At 49.0% G+C, this 18,909-nt stretch overlaps 1 protein-coding gene across 1 annotated transcript in view; it reads right to left on the bottom strand.

Moving 5' to 3' along the window:
* Positions 1-864: 864 nt before the first annotated feature.
* DIPK2B (divergent protein kinase domain 2B) overlaps positions 865-18,909 on the bottom strand; it is a 51,097-nt gene continuing 33,052 nt past the window's right edge. The window contains exons 8-12 of the mRNA XM_064407186.1: positions 17,103-18,104; positions 12,036-12,300; positions 5,613-5,786; positions 3,085-3,373; positions 865-1,830 (exon numbers count right to left, since the gene is read on the bottom strand). Coding sequence (XP_064263256.1) covers positions 1,490-1,830; positions 3,085-3,373; positions 5,613-5,786; positions 12,036-12,300; positions 17,103-17,326 — 1,293 coding nt within the window. The 5' untranslated portion in view covers positions 17,327-18,104 and the 3' untranslated portion in view covers positions 865-1,489. The remainder of the gene's footprint in view (positions 1,831-3,084; positions 3,374-5,612; positions 5,787-12,035; positions 12,301-17,102; positions 18,105-18,909) is intronic.

The following is an 18,909-nucleotide window of genomic DNA, read 5'->3' as shown; positions in this document are numbered from 1 at the left end:
CACAGTCAGAACAACCACTGGCAATGCAAATGCGCTCACGTCTTTTTCTGCCTTTACATTTTTAACAATTTTTTTTTAAACCATAGCTAGAAGAAGACTCTTTCCATGATGAAAATTCTTGTGGATGATGCAGAAAGCCTCGTTTCTCACTTAGCTCAGTCAAATTTGCTCAGTGACTCCTGTGTGCCTGGATCCCTGGAGAAAGCCCCAAACCCAGGTGAGATCTGTCTGACCCCTACACATCAGGGAAGGTTTGGTGTGTGCTTCTGACACCTCACAGGGAGCTCACATGAGGGGGACTGACAGATTCTGGGTGAGAAAAGTTGTGTTTTGCCACTTCTGCAACCATCTTGTGCAAAATGAGGCACCTGGATCTAGCCCTGATTTGACAACTGCTGTGAAATGTTTCCAGAACCACCCCAAATTTTAAGTGCCTGACTCATTTCTTTGGGGACTGGCTTACCAATTCCTCCTCTGGAAGGCAAATGGATGAGGATTGCTGTAGCTCTTGCTGGTTAGAACTTAGATCTCCCCAGCTCTTGGGGGGTGCCCCAGCACCTACACTGGGGTATTGAGTGTTTGGCAAGTCTTGTCAGGTCAGTGTAAATCAATGTCTCATCCTCTGCCTGTGTTCCTTCTCCTCTTTAGGTAATTTTCCCATTTGAATGGTTTTGTGCAAATGGTTCCTCCACTTTAGAGAGAATAATGTGAACATGTCTGCTGAACAATCCCATCCCAGAGCTGGGGTTCCTTTTCTCATCTTAAACCAAAGTCCTGTATTAGTCTCTGATTACTGTCCATTGTCTTGGGAAAGACTAGAAGCAATTATATTTGGGGATTAGAGAAATTAAATCTCAAGAGACATGGAACCTTTAGCTTTTTAATGCTTTTGATTGTGTCTTTCTGTTCTGTGTTCCATCAAAGTAATAAAGTTAAAATATTTTATAAAAGTGAGCTGTGATGGGTGATGGTACAGAAATGATCTGGTCATTTATCTATGATTCTTAGCACATTAAAAATAGCCACAGAGAAACTCTTAAATCCATCCATCCATCCATCCATCCATCCATCCATCCATCCATCCATCCATCCATCCATCATTATTTATATATCATCTCCATCAGAAAGAGTTTCTTGGCAATAAAGATCCTCTATCTAGTTGGTTGTGAGCATCCTGCCTTGCTTTTCAACAAATGGCATGGGGAAACTCTTCCAAGGCCAAAACACGTGAATGAGATTTATTAATCCTGCGGCCCCTTGTCAGTTAATAATCCACAAACCATGTCTAAACCATACACCATGTCTATATCCCACGTAACAAATGCATCTCTGGCAGATGAATAATAAATCCCACGTGCACTCTGCTCCCTCTTACACCGTGAACACGCCGGATTTGGGGCAGCTCTTCCCAGCCACCCTGGATCCTTCTCGCTTCCCGCGCTGGGAGGGGGCTGGCACTGCCCCAGTGCTGGCCAGGGGCACTCCAGTGTCAGTATTTGTCACTGTATCTGCAGTCAGGGTAGCGGTAGGCGAAGCGGGAGTCGCAGGACCGCAGAGGCTTCAGGATCTCTGCCAGCTCCTCCATGGCCTCGCTGGCACCGCGGTCGTCGCCGAGGCCGCGGGCGCAGCGCTCCAGGAAGGCGTCGATCCTCTCCTGCACGGGGGGCAGGAACTTCCCCGTCAGCAGCTTCGGCAGGAGGTCTTGACACACCATGACCAGGCTGTGCTTCTCCCTGATGGAGTCGCAGGACACAAAGGCAGCCTGGCAGTCCGCAGTCAGGCAGCTGAAGATATCTTTATACTCCTGCTGGCCATCGATCAGCTGGCTCCCTGTTGGGGACAATTAAACCGCTTGTTGGAAACATAATAGTGAGCTCCTGGACAGCCAGAGATGTCTGTGCCTCTGTGTTAACATGGGGTTTGTTACTGTCGAAAGGATGTGACCACCTTTCACTACAAATTACTCAGTGCTGAAGCGGCGTATGTGCCAATTTTCTTGCTTTTGAAATATGTATATTTTTCTGAATGACAGAGCTCTTCAGAGCTGCCTGTCAGAGGAACTGGAGATGAGTCTGTCGAGTCAAGCTGATGCAGAAAAAAATGAGAATTGGAGTACAAATCTAAAATGTGGCGCTCGTACAAAACCTACCACAAATAGCCAGACCTGTAATTTTTTCCATGTTAACCAAAATCATTACATTGAGCAACAACAGCTCATCTAGCTGAAGTCAAGTTAACAGTCATAGCTGTTGGGATAAGAAAAGGAAATCCAGTGGAAAATTTTCTGACAGCTGCTTCTGAATATTCTGAATGCTCAGTTGAATGTGTGAGCTGAGGAAAAACCTTTTGAAAATCTGAATATTCAAAATGAAACTGTTAAATTACTGGATGAATAGTCTTTGACTAGCTCTGCTTGCAGACCAATGTAACCTGTGAAAATTGAATACTAATCCTTGGTTTTATGTAAAAGTGACAAAAAGGGAGATTTTGTTAATATTGTTATAAATAATAATAACCATTATTAGCAAAGTGATAAATGCATGTTAAAAGGGTCCAATTTGACCCAGTTCTTAGAACAAACGAAATTACAAAATTTCTGCTGGCACATATTGGCATTTGCGTGGCAAAATTTTGAAAAGGATGGCTTCAAGTGAGAGCATTCAGCACACTGTGCACACTGAAAGCTGCTGCCAGCTACGGTGGCCACCAAATCACCAACTGCACAAACACAGCACCCGTCGCCTTCCCGACTCAGAGCCAGGATGGCAGGAGCTGCTGGTGGTGAGTCTCTCTGTGAAATTCTCATAGTTTAATTCAGTAAGGGGTGTTTGGTTAATTTAATAAAAAAAAATCAAACAAAATCAAAAACATCCAAAAAACCCAAAAAAAACCCCACCAAAAAAACCCGAAAAACCCCACCAAACCAAAAACTCAAAAAAACCCCAAAAAACAAAACAAAAAAAAAAGAAAAAAAAAAAGAAAAAAAGGCAGCAGTAGAGCCAAGGGCAGAAGGGGAAAGATTTGTCTGCCCTGGCTGCCGAGCCCTCCCGCGACAGATGCGTGGCCACGGAGCCCGCTGAGTACCTTCCTCCTTGTCGATGATGCCCAGCGTGCTGGCATCCCGGATGAACAGATGCCCGTTGCTGAACACGCCGAAGGTGCCAGCGTCCACGCGGGTGAAGTAGAAGAAGTAGTTGAGGTCGTTGGTGGCCATGGAGCGCAGCACGGCCAGGAGCTGCAGGGCCAGGTCTGCGGCCACCTCGGGCGCGGCGCCGAAGAAGTCGCGCAGGGGCCGGGTGCTGGCGCTGACCACCAGGCGCCCACAGGAGCCCAGGTACCGCGGGAAGGGCCAGCCCTCCACGTCGGGGAAGATCTGTGGGAAGAGCAAAATGGGGGGATCTCGGGTTTCCTGCGTTCAGGATGACCCTGAGAGTCCCTTTTTCCCAGCCCGGTGGTCGGAGAAAGAGTTGGGATTCTTCGGCTCTGGTTCACGAGGTTGTTTATTGTCTCTTATCTAAAATATTTTTGCTCAGACCTGCAGAGCTCTGTCTAGCAGGTCTGTCAAGGGCACACTGCCTGCCTCTGCTCTGGTGTCTGCATTTTATACTATGAACTACATGTACTTTATTTATCATTATTTTCCAATACCTATCACCTATGTTAGATTGTCTACTTCTATCCTAAACCAATCCAAATGTGCCAACATCACCAAGGAGATGGAGGCTAGGAAGAAGAAGGAAGAAGAACAGGAGAATGCCCAAATCCCTCCATCTTGCCTCCTAGACCCCTATAGTGAAAATCCCCAAAATTCCACTTTTCACCCAGTATTAATTCATTATTACTCTACTTAAACTTCTGTGAACCTGTGATTCTTCATACAAGGTTGGTAATTTGTTCCATGGGTTAGGATTGAAATCCCAAGTGTCTTTGGCTTCCTGCCAGGACTCCCCAGCCCCTGCCAGGGGCTCGTGTCACCCAGGGCACCCAGAGGGGTGTCCTGGGTTCCAACAGGGCATCACCCCTGCCCTCTGCTCATGGAGCTGCCTCCCCCTCAGAGTGCCCTTTCTGGCTCCAAGCAGCAGGGCTGTGGTTTGGTTCCCAAGTCAGCCTGCAATCCTTCCTCGCCCCATCCAACCCTAGCAGCTGGGAAAGGAACTTAGTACCCCATCCTGGAGGAGTTAGGATGCTTTTTTTTTTTCTTTTTCTTATGGTACTTTTTTGTAACGGAGGAAGAATCTGGTATTTCAAGACTTATTCTGTAAGAGAGACTAACTGGAAAGTCCAAGATAATAATAGTTTTCAGATTCATGAAAATTTTAGCCACAGAACAGCTAAATTTAGGTGTCTTTGATGGGTCCCTCATGAGCACTGAACAGATGAAGTCACAGCTTGGAGTTGAGGTAAGGCTAAAGCAGTTTTTGCTAATTGGTGAGAACTGCCAGGCTCATTTGTAAGAGACTTTGCAGTCTCAGGGGCAGAAGTGGTGGGTGTTTGCTCCAGTGGAGACACCTGGGCTGGGCTCCCTGCATCCCTGCAGCTCGTGCCAAACTGTGTGACTGCTGAGCTATGCCAGCACAAAGCTTCCTGTCATTTGCATTAAAACTCATCTGTGTCCCCAGCACCTCAGACCCCAGCACCTCAGACTCTGCCAGGCCATTATGAACTCATCCAGTTTCATGTTTAAGCTTACTTCTCCCTTCTGCTGCGAAGGCATTCTGGGCAGCCGTGTAAAAATATAGCTTTTTCTCTTTGGCATATTTTTCTCATCTCTTCAAGCTGTGTTTCCGTGTCTTCAGAGTGCTAAGGGCCACAGCTTCATGTCCCAGTGACCCACAACTGGGGTGGCTGAATGAGCCCCAGGAACCTCCCAGCACCAATCCCCCTCCCTGGGACCATGCAGAGCCATGTGAGCTGCTGAGTGCAGAGAGGCCTTGGGCCAGAGATGGATGATGCTGCCACTCTCATCTTTCCTTTGTGGAATCATGAAGGGTTGCAGGAACCAGCAGTGAGGACTAAAGGTGGGATGGTGAAAGGTGAGGAATCTCCCTTGGAAACATAAGGAAAGAGAGGAGCTGCCTGCCAGGCAGGTCAGAAGGCGTCCAGGGGAAGGGTGTGAAGCCTCCCAGATCACTGCCTTCAAACCCAGAGTTTTGAAACCCAGAGCCAGTTACCAGCAGCAGGCGAATGGAAAACAGAGCACTGGCATGTGGAGCATGGGAAATCATGCTCTTTCTCTTCCAGAAACAGGCTGTGATTTTATGTAATGCATTAGCAGTGCAAACCTAACTCTTTGAAGCATTGGGGATGTGTAAAACCCTGGGTTTCACAGTGCTCTAGTGCAACAACTCACCTGGGGTTCCCTATCTCTCCCCAGCCTCACAGACTGATGCAGGAAGCACCTCACGAGCCTGCCTGGCTTCAGCTCCCCAACCCCATAGAAGAAACATGGTTTTTTGAAGGCCAGGGATCTGGCAAAGGCCAGGGAGCTGACAAAGGCCAGGGACCTGACAAATTCCAGGGCTGGGACTCCAGGCTGGCACACATCTCATGCGAGGGTTTGCTTGCGAGCGGTTGTGGGGTGGTGTTCCAAGCTGGGGCAGGCTGGCACGTACCTGCAGGAGGATGGGGTGTGAGTTCACTGCCAGGGTGTAGAGCAGGCGCAGCTTGTCCCGGTCTGTGAGGTGATCCATGTAGATGCTGCCGGCGTCCGGCACCTCGGCGTAGCGCCGCACGATCCTGTCCAGGAGGCGCTGGGAAGGGCAGCGCAGCATGGGGCTGGGCAGGCCCTGCCAGAGGGGAAAACACAGCAGGGATGTCTGATTGCAGCCCGAGACATTGCAATGTGCTCGGGTCATGCTGGGGGTGCACACACACACCTCTGTGCTCTGCCCACTGTGCCCCCTTTGCTGCGGCACAGCTCCGAAGGATGTGGGCATCTCACCCTTCCCAGGAGAGGACCTGTGCCGTCCAAAAATGCCATTTCCCAACTCAGGTTTCAAGAATGGCCCCCATTCCTGGGCACTGCAAACCTCGTATTCCCCCAGCTGCACAGCACCACATCTCTCCACACCATGGGACTCTTCCCTCTGCCTGGATTTCCAGCCCTGGCATTCCTGGTGGAGGCCCTCCAGTTGTTACCACAGTGAGTCACTTCCCTCATTAAATAATCTTCGGATCACTTCGTTATTTGCTTAACCTGAGAGCAGCTTTCTTGGAAATACTATTTGCTAAGGTCAGTAAACATGCTTTAAAAATGTAAATAAACATTATGTGTGAGTATAAGCACAGGATATGTTCTCCTTTTGATAAACTCATGCATTAACTATCAAAACCAAATAGCCTGTGTTTATTTTTTGCAAATACCAGCAACAAATAGAGAACCGTTGTGCTAATGGAGTCAATTATCACTGTATTCCACCCTTCAGATTTGGAGGTTTGGCTTGTAAAATTGCACGAGCAATCTATGGCTGGGAAAAATGGCATAGAAAATTATACCTTCATAGTCAAAAATGGCCTTTTTTAATTTGTCAGTTAGTCTTCCTTAATAGCCAAGGAGCTTTTATATATGGAGAGCTGCCCACAGTGGCACAGAAGCACTGCCCTGACGTGCCTCTGCTGGGGAAGGGAATCAGGTTTTTTAAGCCTCTTGATTCCCAGTAGCCAAATTTGCTCTTTTGAGTTTTGTTTATAATTTGATGGCTGGGAGATGTGCTTCAGAGGAAAGGGAGGTGGAGCTCACGTTTCTCCCTGCCATCCTTCATGCTGGGAGCAAAGATGTGAGCAGCATCTCCCCAGGCCACGTGGGAGCTCTGAGGTAGATCCTTCTCAGCCCCTCCTGGGCGAGCTGTTCATCTGGCACAGGACACTGAACCACCCGGCCGTGACAAAGAAATAAAGGAGTGTGGAAAGGATGAGTAGGACACTTTCCCAGCTGGAGGAGGAATGGGGGGATTAGATGTCCCACGTCTCTTCCTCTGCATCCCTGTTGGCCCTGGTGATATTCCAACTACTCCTTCCTTGGCTATCAGTTGCACAAAACAAGTCCAAAATGCCAACAGCTGGTCAAAACTACCTGAGAAACTCAACCACAACTGAAGTGTTGTTTCACAAAAAACAAAAAACCTTTCTTCCCAAAAAGAGAAAAAACATTTGCCAAAAATAATTTTACTCAGTTCCTTTTGCAAGTCTTCATACACTCCTCTGGTGTAGCCTTATGAGGAAAATTTTTTCTCAATTAATTGTGTAAAACCACAGAAAGAGGTGCAGGGGGAGGGATGATTATGGATTTCTGTCTTGCAAGAACATTGTGGCTGACTCTGTCACTTTCCCTTTGGAGGAGATGTGATAAATAATGAGCAGAGCAGAGCAGTGTTAAGTAAGAGATGAATGGTGGAGAAAGACTCTTGCAGCTCTGTGTGTATGCAAATATTTGCAGCCAAAGTTAGAAAGCATTTCTGCTTCCAGGAGTCTGCAATGCAAAAGCTGAGGCCCTGAAGAGTACACAGTGGGAACATAAATCACAGCAGCAGAGAAGGCATGGACGGTTAATTAGGGTTTTTCTGAGGTCAGAGCTCATCCTCCTAACACAAATGTGGGCACGTGCTGCCCGTGGTGCTCATGGTTCCTGAGGAACTGTTCCAGGCACATCCAGGGAGGAGTAGAAGCAGAGGAGCAGGGCTGGGTGATGACACCTTCCTGCAGTTTAATGAAGCCCCGACCCTCAAAAACTGGGCAATGGGGCCTTTTGATTTAAGCAGAGACAGTCAACAGCATAAAGCTCAGCACCTGCTTGATTGTTTCAGTGAAGAGGGGTCTCACCTTCCTGCAGGCTGATGGAAACATCTCTACAGCAAAAAAGGAGCTGGAGTTGTAAAACTGTCAGACAAAAACTGTCAGCAGAAGAAAAATGTGAAGAACACATACTCAAAACAGCGGAGATACAGATTTATCTGAGAATATCTTAAGTCCTTTGCAGTGACTTATCACCCTAGAGAATAAGACCTGACAGCCTGATGTATTGTTTGTGATTGATGTGGAAAGCTCCTTATTTACTTCAGTTAAATACCCACATTTCTATATCTGATAGAGAGCAGTTCCTGCAAAGCCTACCTCCACTCAGCTGTTAGTTTTTTAACCCTATTGCACAGTACAGGATGCATTTTAAACTCCATGAGTTTATGCATATGTAGCACAGGCACACCCAGAATTCACTTGGATGTAAAGACAACTTGTGGAAGACAACCTCTTGCTCTGTTTTCTTTTCAGGCAGCCCAAGGAGGGATGGCCCAGACCAGGAGCACAGATGCCTCCTGCCCCATGAGCCACTACCTGGGTCCAGCTTCACCAAAGTACCAGGTTTAGGATGTGTTCCAGGAGGAAACACTTGGATGTAGGAGTCAAAGCACCTACAGCTCCTGGTGATGTGAATCCAAGGGTTTCCTTAACTCCCAAAAGAAAGCAGGTAAGAATTCCCTGACAAACTCATCCCCACTGCCAGCAGGTTTGTGGAAGTCTCTGATGATGAGCTACTGGGTCAAAGAGGTGGCACAGTTCTAGGAGGTGGCTCTGGGAGCCCCAGAGTGCCCATCCTTCCCTAGGATGGATAACTGGACTCATGTGAATGAGCTGCTGCCCCTGTGCAGCAAGAAGAGATGTGGACTGGACTCATAACTGGGGTGCTGGTGCATCTGCTGTGGGCAGAACAAGGTGCTGGTCAGCAGCTGCTGGCCAGTAGATGTTGGTCATTAGTTGCTGGTCAATAGTTGCTGGTCAATAGTTGCTGGTCAGTAGTTGCTGGTCAGTAGTCTCAAAGAGTCCTAGAGAGAGGGTCTGCAAATGCTGGCTTTTCACCTTGGTACTGCTTTCCTCTATCTGCCTTCAGCATTTTCCAGGCTGTGCTTTGTAGGCAGGGCTGTAAATTTTCCCTGTGAGTGATCTGTGCTGAAACCAACCTGCTTTGTGGCCCCTCCAGCAGGAAAGCACCCAGAGTGGTTTGAGGTGATGAGCTCCTGGTGAAGCAGCGAGTGTCTGGGGCTGCTGTGCAGGCTGAACTCCAGCTAAATCCTGCTCATCTCTGAGGCAGGCTGATTTTAAGACTGAAGACTTTGCTGCATCCAATAAAGATTTTCAGCGTGGCTGGTGAAATAATCGCTGTGGCAGGAGGCTCAGCTGATGGCTGGGTCAGGCAGGGCAGGCAGCGTAAAGTGGAAAAACATCACTTCATGGTCTGTCATTTTGATTCAAGCACGTTGTGGTTTGTCTATCAGACAAAATTACCTGGGCCCATTAGCTTTCCCCAGTGCTGCTACACAGGATAAACTGCAGGGAAGGGAGAGCAAGCACTGCTGTGTGACTGCAGCTCTGTGAAACAGGCTGGGCATCCTGTCAGGCCTTGAGAGAGGTGTTCTGTTAACCCCTCTGAAAAGAGGGAAAGCAGGAGAACAGAGCCATAAGAGCAATTCCTTAGGTAAGTATTTGCAGAGACATAAGGGAGCCCCAAAAACCCCTCTCCAGTGGCTCCTACTGGGTTGCCAATATGTGTCTGCACAGCAAACTCTGCAGAGGGGCAGCAGTGCTGGGCTGGGTGCAGGCAGAGCTGGTTTCCAGAGGGATGAGGGCAGGTGGGATGGCCAGGGAGGAATGGGATCCCCATCCCTGTGGGGCTGGATGGGCTGGGGAGGTCAGGCTGTAACCTGTGGTGGCCCACACAGCAGGGCTGGGATGGGGTCACACACACAGACTCACACACACAGACTCACACACACAGACTCACACACACAGTATAACTCAAATGTTGTTGCCACTGGCTGTTTTTTCAATTAAGACCACTGTGAGACCAGAAGCCATTTTGCAGAGCACTGCCCTGATCTTAAAAAGTGATTGCTGCTGAAATTTGGTGATGAGGAAGTAGGTCCCAGAGTCTCTGGATCACTGTGTTTCTCTGTGTATTCAAATCTATATGCTGTTAGAAGGGATTTAAATTCCAATTTTTGTTTCTCTGATTGATTTACAGAACCAAAGGATTGTGAAAACAACAGCAGAACAACCCTGAGGCCGATGTGCAAAGGTCTGGGCCTCCCTGCAGCCTCCCATGCCCTTTCCAACTAAAAAAGCTGCAGGGGTTGATGAAGTGTCCCAGGGAGTTTGTCACTGGGCACATCCCCCCAGGCTGGCCCTGAGCCCTGGAGCTGCCATCAGCTCAGCTCCCCACTGTGCTGCCCAGGGAAATTCCTGGGAGAAACTGGATAGGTGCAAGGGCAGGGTGCCCCAGCCAGGGTCTCTGGTGGTGCTGTGTGTGTACATGAGCATCCATATATGTGTGTGTGCCCCTGTGTGCAGCCCTGCCAGCTCAGCTGGCATTTCTGACTCCGGGAGGACAGGGTAGGCAAAACTGTAGCACATGAAGAGCCTTTTAAGGAGAAGGATTTGGGCTCAGCTGATGATTTAGCTTTGCAGCAGGTCTGAGATACCACAGAGCCACATTTCTCCAGTTACTTTTTCACCCAGCTCAGCAAATTCAAGTTTCAAGCTCTCGATTCCTTCCCTTTCCCTCAGCACTGCTGGGGAGTGGGGGGACAGCACAGTTTGGCACAAACACCTGTGACACTCCAGCAAGGTTGGGGGACCTGCCAGCCCATCTTGCCCTCCTGCAAGCCCCTGCAGTGCTGCTGGGGCAGCAGTGGTGGCCAGCCTGGGCAGCTGTGCCTGCCAGCCTGAAGAGCTGTCCCTGCCCACAACTCAGGTGTGGGATGCTCTGAGTGCCAGTGATACACCATCCCCTCTCTCTAGTGCCTCATCTGAGGTTACTAAACAAAGTACAGTGTAGCTTTGCTCCAAAAATCTTTTCCCTGTCAGGGATGTGCTGCCCAGGAGGGTACTGACTTCAGGGTGACTGGCTGTGCTGGGCTGTCAGTGATTTGGGTGAGTCCTCTTTGGGGCAGTCCAGGCATAACCCCAGTGTATCCCTCCCTCCCTCTCCCTCCTAAGGTGTGATGCTCCACAGGGTAACAGCAGAGGAAGAACTAGAGCAGCATAGCTTTGGCACTCACCAAAACTGAGTGGATGCAGCAAGAAGCTGCCTGTGTAGAAATATAAATGAAGTAATTTTTTCACAGTCACTTCTCTCTTGGAGTGGGAAGAAGTACTGGAATAATCCTTTGTCTCTCAGGTCTTGTTCAGAGCATATCCAACCCCCACCCTGGTCCCTGCCTTTTCCAGGGGTTATTGTGATGTTTTGCTGTTGTTTGGGTGGGGTGAGGGGGATGTCCTGTGCTGTAGCTGCCCATTTACCTGGTGGTGTGACCCACACTCACCGTGCTCCTGTCCTGGCTTCACCTGTGACACGCCAGGACTGTGGGAGAAAGGGCAGTGTGCTTCCTTGTGCCTGAGGTCATTTGCTATGGATGGCAGGAGAATGAGTAATCGAGGCTTTGGCTCTGACTGCCCATGCCCCTCTCCTGCCAGCCACAAGCAAGAGAGACTTGGGCCCCTGGCCCAAAGCAAAATCACTTTCAAGGCACTGGCTGCCCTTGTGGGTACAAATTGATGATGAAAAAAGCCCCAAAACCCCCACAATGCTGAGACATGATGGAAAACTAGAAAAAAAAATGGCATTAATCTTCCCACTGGAGCTGTGACCACAATTGTGTGCACACCCTGTTGTTATGCCCATGCCTGAAGCCACCTGGTGCCAGGGTTTTCCACAGGACTTCAGCTTCAACCTGCACAAGGAGCCAGGAGCTGGGACCAAGCCCATCCCAGTCCTGGACAGGCTGTGCCATGGCATTACCTACGGCTGGCCGGGCTCGGCCTTCAACTGTGGCACTTTCCTTCCCATCAGGGCATCATTTTGCCTCTCCCCTTTGGCTGGTGGGCTTGGCTGGGGGCACACAAATCTGCCCCATTGTCACTGACCAGGCTGAGTGAATCTCACCCTCCAACCAGCGAGTTACACCCACATCCCCACGAGCCCCTGAACCCCGCGGGCCTTGCTGTCCCCGCGCTGTGGTGGGGCCCCAGAACCAGGGGGCACAGACCTGGACCAGGTCGGGCGTGAGGCGCTTGGCCCGCAGCCACTTCTGGAAGCGCGGGGTGCGGCGCAGGGCGCGCTCCAGGCTGCAGCTCTTGCTCCTGAGCAGGGAGGTGCAGATGCGCTTGTCGGCCCGGTCGTGCTGGTACTTGGAGGTCAGCCGGGTGATGTCCACCAGCCGCCAGCTCTTGGCATCGTCCGTGTAGTTGCCCGAGTAGCTGAGCAGGGAGCTGGGGGGCAGCTTTAAACGAGAAGAAAGCCAGGTGTCAAACCTGCCAAACCAAAACGAGAGCCCCACGGAGAGCGGGTTAAAAGCCACACGGACACAGCGCCCGCCCCGCTGAGCTTCTTCTCCCTGGGGCTTCCTGCCATGGCCTGGCAAAGACCCAGTCACCCTGGCTGGGTGGCCCCAGGGTGAGCAGGCTGAAACCATCAGCTAAGGAAGTTGCTTTGGTAAAAAAGTCCTTCTTTGCTTTCCACTAATACCATCCCTTGTCATGAATGCTGACAGGGAGCGAAGGGTAAAACACCCAAATGGGGTCTTTTGGGTAGAGGGAGGGAGGAAAGGGAGAGGGCTACAGGGTTTTGGCTCATGAAGAATTCCTGGTGTTTTTGAATTTTCCTATTTCTAGAGAAGGGGTCCCAAAAAAGGAGTACTTGACACTTTAAAGGACCCTCCTGATATTAAAACCTCCTGACAACAAATCTACTTGGGAATATCAAAATGACCTCTTGTTTTGAGGTGGTGGCTTTTGTCAGGAATCTTGACAGGGTCTATCTGTCTCCCCCAATATCTCTGACTGTATTTTCTCCCCCAACATCCCTGACTAATTTTCAGCCAGGGTGAGCCAGGACCTCCCTGACAGCAGCAGATTTTGGGGTGTGATGGAGGTACAGGGTGTGATGGAGGTACAGGGTGTGATGGGGGGACAGGGTGTGTGTGCCCTGGGCGTGCAGCGCCTCTGTAGCCATGGAGATCTTGCACTAACTTGCTCCCCCTCCACAGGCACAGGAGGGGAGCATATGGGCTGGGTAATTAGGTTTTTTTTTTTTTGTTTCAGCAGCCCCCTCAGCCCTGCCCACACGCGCGTCGTACACGCCGGAGCCGAGGAGCGCGGTGCCTGATCTGGGAGGGTGTCTGTAACCTGCTCTTGGAAAAATGGCCCAACTCTGACCTTTGGTTTGGCCAACATCCTGCCCTCGGTGCCTCTGAAGCCTCCTGCCCTGAGCTCCTTGTCCAAGTGCGTAGGAAAGCACGTCCTAATTTAATCTCACCCTAAATTAAAGCCGGTAGCTCAGAAGTGAAACAGGAGAGGCAAGAAGTTCCCTGCAGGATTAGCCTAGCTGGAGTTTCAGACAGCTTACAAGACATTAACAAGTCTGAAAGCTGAAGCTGGTCTTGCCTTTCAAATTCCATTCGGGAAATTGGCACAGAGAAATTTGGGGAGGATGAATTTTCTATGATTTCAGGCAAATAACTGACTCAGTGACACGAGCCACCAGCTGCTATCAGAGACTGATCAGATGATCCCTCCTGAAGGCAGCACCCCACTCCCTTTCCCCACCACAGACCCTGTGCAGCTGAGCTCTGGGGCAGGCACAGGTGCCCAGGATGGGTGAAACCCTGCTGCTTCCCCTGCTTTGGCTTTCAACTCCTGCCATGTGCCTCCTTCCAAAAATTTACCATGGAGGATGACTAGAAGTGGGGGAACCTTGTGTGAACAGGTTGGTGGATTCCAGCATTTCAGTTGTTTGGGCATTTTGCCTGATACGAAATTGAAGCTTCCCTACAATTAAAGCACCTGACATGATAATAAACACTTTGTTTGGGTTTGGGTTTTTTGTTTTGGTAGGTTTGTTGGTGTTTTGTTTAGGTTTTCTGTCTTTGGTCTGGTTTTGAGCTAGGATTAAAGGAAAGAGAATAATTGCTGTGCCTCACTGTGACTGTTGTGCATCAGGACCCCTCCCAGTGCCTAATCTGCAAAGTGGGCACAGTGTGCCAGGCATGTTCTGGGAAAAGATAGCTCTGGGCTGGTTCTTTTCTTTCTTTTCTTTTTTTTCTTTCTTTTCTTTTTTTTCTTTCTTTTCTTTCTTTTCTTTCTCTCTCTTTCTTTCTTTCAGCACAAATGTGCCTTGTGAATTGACTCAAGCTTGTGTGTTCAGGGCAGCTCACATCAGGCAGAGAGCAGGAAAGTGGCACATCCTCCATGCAAGCAGCACATGGATGTGTGAAATCCAGGGCTGAGCATTAATTTGAGGGTGGATGGAGTGATTCCCTCTGCAGATCTCTGGGGGGAGAGCCACCCTGGCCTGGGAACCCAGCATGGGCTGCAGCAAGTCTGTATTTGGCATCATTTCTGGGCAGCACAGTGCTGGCCTGGCACATTTGCTGGATACTTTCAAGATTCATCATCAAGTTGTGCTGTAACCGCTCCCTCTCGTACAGAGATTTTTAGCTAAGGGCCAGCAAATCCTCTAAGATCTATGCAAATAAGTGAGTCACAGATTACAGATTTTAGATCAACCCACAACTAAATGCTGAAGAAATCCAAACTAGTTTTCCTTCATTTTTTTTCCTGAATGAAATTAAGTATTTTGTTTCAGCCAAAATAATTTTGCTTGCATTTGGTATTTCAGATTTCTTTTAAAAAATAAGTAAGCTAAGCCTTAAAACAAAACAAAACAAAAAGAAGTAACCTATAAACCCCCTTCTAATTGAGGTTTCCAACTTTTTCAGTCTTCTTTCCCATTATTTTTGGACAAAGCTCAGGACCAGCATTGGCACAAGTCTTTGAATAGTTTTGGTCGGCTCAGTTCTGCGGTATTTTGAAAATCTAATATTTTACAAAAACTTCCACTGCACTCTGCTCTCAGTACAGTTGGTAGACAGGCTTGCTATCCTCATTTACAGATGGATAAAGTTGGGCAAAGATAAGGGAAGTATAGAACATTAGAGCACAAGATGAGTCACCAGCCGTTCTGGGAACAAAACTCACATCTTCTCACTGTGAACACATGTCAGAGCTCCCAGAAATGATGGAGAATTAATGAAGCATGTTCTAATGTGAATTAACACAGAGAAGCCCAAGTGCCATCCACCTTTGTGAACACGTGAAAAGGTACGAGGGTGGATCAAAGAGTGTAAGCACCACTGAAATTTCCCTAGTTTCAGCTCCCACTTGCCAAAAAACAATCCCAGTTTTTCAAGAAATCAAGTGGGAGAAAAAGTTTTCCCCATGCAAAGGAAAGCCTGAAGCTGAGTGACTGCTCAGGAGAACATTTTTAAGTTCCCCTTCCCGAAGCGCTCGCAGCAGAACTTCTCGTTATCACTTATGTGTGGGAAGCCAACTGCAGGCTGGTGGGAGACAAGAAGAAGTGCCTGGTTTAGGGAGCCCCTCTGTGTCCCCCGAGGCAGAAGTACTGTTCTCCCACACGTTTGTGGCTCTTCACTCCTGGACCCCAGTGGGACCCCGTTCCTGCTGTCCCCTGGAGGAAAGCCAGCACGGCTCCTCCTGCCTTGGCTCACGTAGCACCTCCCTCCCTCAGTGCACTGTGCAGCTGGAACCCCACAGCCAGAGGCACTTCTGCTATTTTTGGCAGGGCTGAGGGAACCTGCATGGCCTCAGCCTCCGCAGTGGCCAAAAGGGAGCTGCTTTGTACCTGGCAGCACTTCCCTAAAAACCCTGCACAGGTGAGCGCCAAAGGGGCTGCAGCAGGTTGGGGCAGGAGCCAGCTGTGGTTCCATCCTGCTGCAGGGAATAAAATGCAGAGCAGACCCTGCCCTGGATGCACCCCTGGCCCCTGCAGACCCACACCAGCCCATCAGCCAGCTGAGCATGCTGGGCTGGTTGCAAACCCACTGCATTTTGGGACAGGAATCCAGGCTGGGCTGGGAGAGAGCCGGCACTTAGCCCTGTGCACCTCACTCACTGCTCGCTCTGGCACTGTGGATGGGGAAAGCCAAAGGGCAAAGTGACAAGGACTGGGACCCACAATGTGCAGCAGCAAGGAGTGCTCTGGCTCAGCAAAGCCACAAGCTGCCTTTTCCCAGCAGGAAAGGATGGATGTCTGGTATTACAAGTCCATCCCAGACAAACCATTATGGTTTTACAATGCTGCGTTTTATAGGATAGTTTAAGATAAAAATGGTGATTTGTCTAATACTATACTACTTACATTATAGCATTAAAAATACAATTTTACTATAATAATTTCTTCTCCCCCAGGCTTTTATATCTATAAAAGAAAGTGCATATGGCTCTATAAATCATATCAGACCCATAAACCCTTCCTCCGCCAAGCACTGCCTTTAACTTTTTCTTCAAATACAAGTGGCAACATTTTCCCTGCTGTCATCAGATACTGTCTGCTTTTGAGCCCAAAAATGATTGGATTGGTCCAATGACCACTTGGACAGTGTGTGTGTCTCATCAACAGTGAGGCAGATGTAATTTCTGCCTTCAAGTTCTCACACAAATCTCCCCAAAAAGCACCAGTAATTTAGCTGCGTGCTATTTTCAAGCGTGTGGGTAACCTCATGTGCAGAAGTCCTGGTGCCTCAGGCAGGTTTAGATCCCTTTTGATCTAAGTTAAAACGTGAAATTCTGCACATTCACGTTGTTGCACCTGGTACAAAATTATACAGCATGTTTGTATGTTTGTAGTTAACATACTCTGTTGGGAGCCTAAACCCCCTTTTCCCTTTAGTTAGTTGCTCATAATAAAATATATCCAGTAAATCTAAACAAGCTGATTTCTTCCTTCCCTCTTCCCTTCCCCCATCACTGTCTTGAATTTATTCAGAGCCGTTCTCTAGACAGAAATTTGTGCCTTTTACTCCTGCTTTCAAGTTATAGTTTAGGGCTGAAGTCTGATCATGTTTGCATTGTTTTAAAAGAAAAGAGACAAAGCATCAGCTTACAGGCATTAATTAAAACACTAAAGTGCTGTAATGGCAACTGGGTGCTAAGTTGCTCTTTGCATTACTGTTCATGAAAATACCTGGAAATTCTAACAGGCAACTTTCAAATTACGATACAGAACACTTTAAAAATTACCCTGCTGAGTTTCTGACCTTATCTCCTCTTTAAAGAACTTCTTGCATATGGATGTCCCAATGCAGGCGTTGCATTTGTCAAGTCCCAGGAAAGTCCGGCCAAAACTGTAGCTGGGTTTGACGTGGGGCACAGACGGAGAAGCTGCTGCTGCTGTGGAAGGGTCACAGCCCAGAGCCAAAACCAGGAGCAGCATCAATGGATCTGCAGCTCTGGAGCACAGGCAGCATGTCCAGCGCCCCATCTACAGTAGTGGAGAGCTCTGCTTTTTGCAAGTTGTCCCTCTCTAGGATTTCAGTCTCTTTTTGATGACTTCAGCCTGCAGCGGTGAGCCCCGACAGACAGCAAGACACTGTGGGTGCAGGAGACACTGCTGCAGTCCCCATCCTGCCAGCTGGTCACTGGCTCTATCAGCCTGAGGTTTGGGTGGGAAAGATATGCTGTAGGGTGGGGAGAAGGAAATACATGGAGGATGCAGATAACTTGGGTTGCCATGGATATCTTTCCTTTCCTTGTTGCAGCTGCTCTGGCCCCTGCTGACCCTCCCATCAGCCGACTTGGAAAACAACACGAAGAAGTGCTCATCTGCTCCTGGTGCAGACAAATGAAGGATATCCTGTCGCTGGAGAAAAGGGCACATGTGGGACACTCAGTAAAAAAACTGATTTGGGAGGAGCAGTAGCATGGCAGAAATGCACATTTTACCAGAAGCCAGACCTCTGGCGTTGCTTTATTCCTGGAGATTTGTGATGGTGCATAACATGACTTCTTGGATGCTTCCTTGGCCCTTCTCATAAAAGCACTGGAAATGCTGTCAGGTGGAATCATCACTGTTCTGTTTCTTGAACACAGCATTGTTTAGCAGTGATTGTACTACAGAAAGCAGAATAACCTGCAGCATTCCCAAAACTCCCAGCTGATAGAGCAGCCTCACCTCTACGCCCCTCTTGGAAAATGAGGTTTTCAGCAAGGCTTGTGTGCTTTGGAATGTCTTTTCTTGATGGTCCTGACATAGAGAGAAGCTAGAGAAAGGGATGGGGGTGAACTCAGGAGAATGTCAGAGGTTTCAAATAGACTTAGAGATTACTGTGATCACACCAGAAACTGTTATTGTTAGGACAAAGACTTGGAAGTTATGGGAACTGGTGGCTACCCATCCTGGCCTGGGTGCTGGGGACTATGCCAGGAGATCTGGCAGGTGGCTGCTCAGGGCCAGGAAAGCACACTTTGAAGGAGCAAGTGGTACTCTGGCTGCAGACAGCACATGCTGCTGTGGTGGCACTGGGTCTGGGTCCTCTCTGTCCCCAGCTGTTGTGTTTTCAGTGACAGGGAGACTCTACTGGGCCATATTTCACCATGGGAGCAGTGAGGAGCAGACTGAGGCTTTGGAGACTTCTTATCCCCCCAGCAGGACTACTCACACCAAGTGGCCAAGCCATTTCCCAGCACATTTTTAATGGAAGAAAAGGTGCACTGTAGCCATCCTTTATTATCCCCCCTGTCATTTAACCTGATGGGACTAAGGGATGTGAGAGCCACAGTGGCGTGCCTTGGGCTCTGTGATTACCCCTCACTCTCTGAAGGGGCTGCTGGGTGATCTTAATAGTGCAAGGCAACTATTTAAAGCTGAGAAACTCCTTAGTTGTGGCGCCTGGGAGATCCAGGGTCTCTCTGTGGCTCCACACCCCTGTGGGAGGTTGCTTCACCTCCTGGTGCCTCCTATGCACAAAATGGAGATGGTGACATTTGGGGTTTGTCTAGAGGGTACAGCACTGACAGAGGAGGACAACGAGCCCTGCTGAGAAGAAAGGAGGATATAATGAACCC

The sequence above is a fragment of the Passer domesticus genome, chromosome 2 (genome assembly GCF_036417665.1).
Source record: "Passer domesticus isolate bPasDom1 chromosome 2, bPasDom1.hap1, whole genome shotgun sequence".
NCBI lineage: Eukaryota > Metazoa > Chordata > Aves > Passeriformes > Passeridae > Passer > Passer domesticus.
Note: the sequence above shows the minus strand (reverse complement) of the source record. Positions and strands in the feature narration are given on the sequence as shown.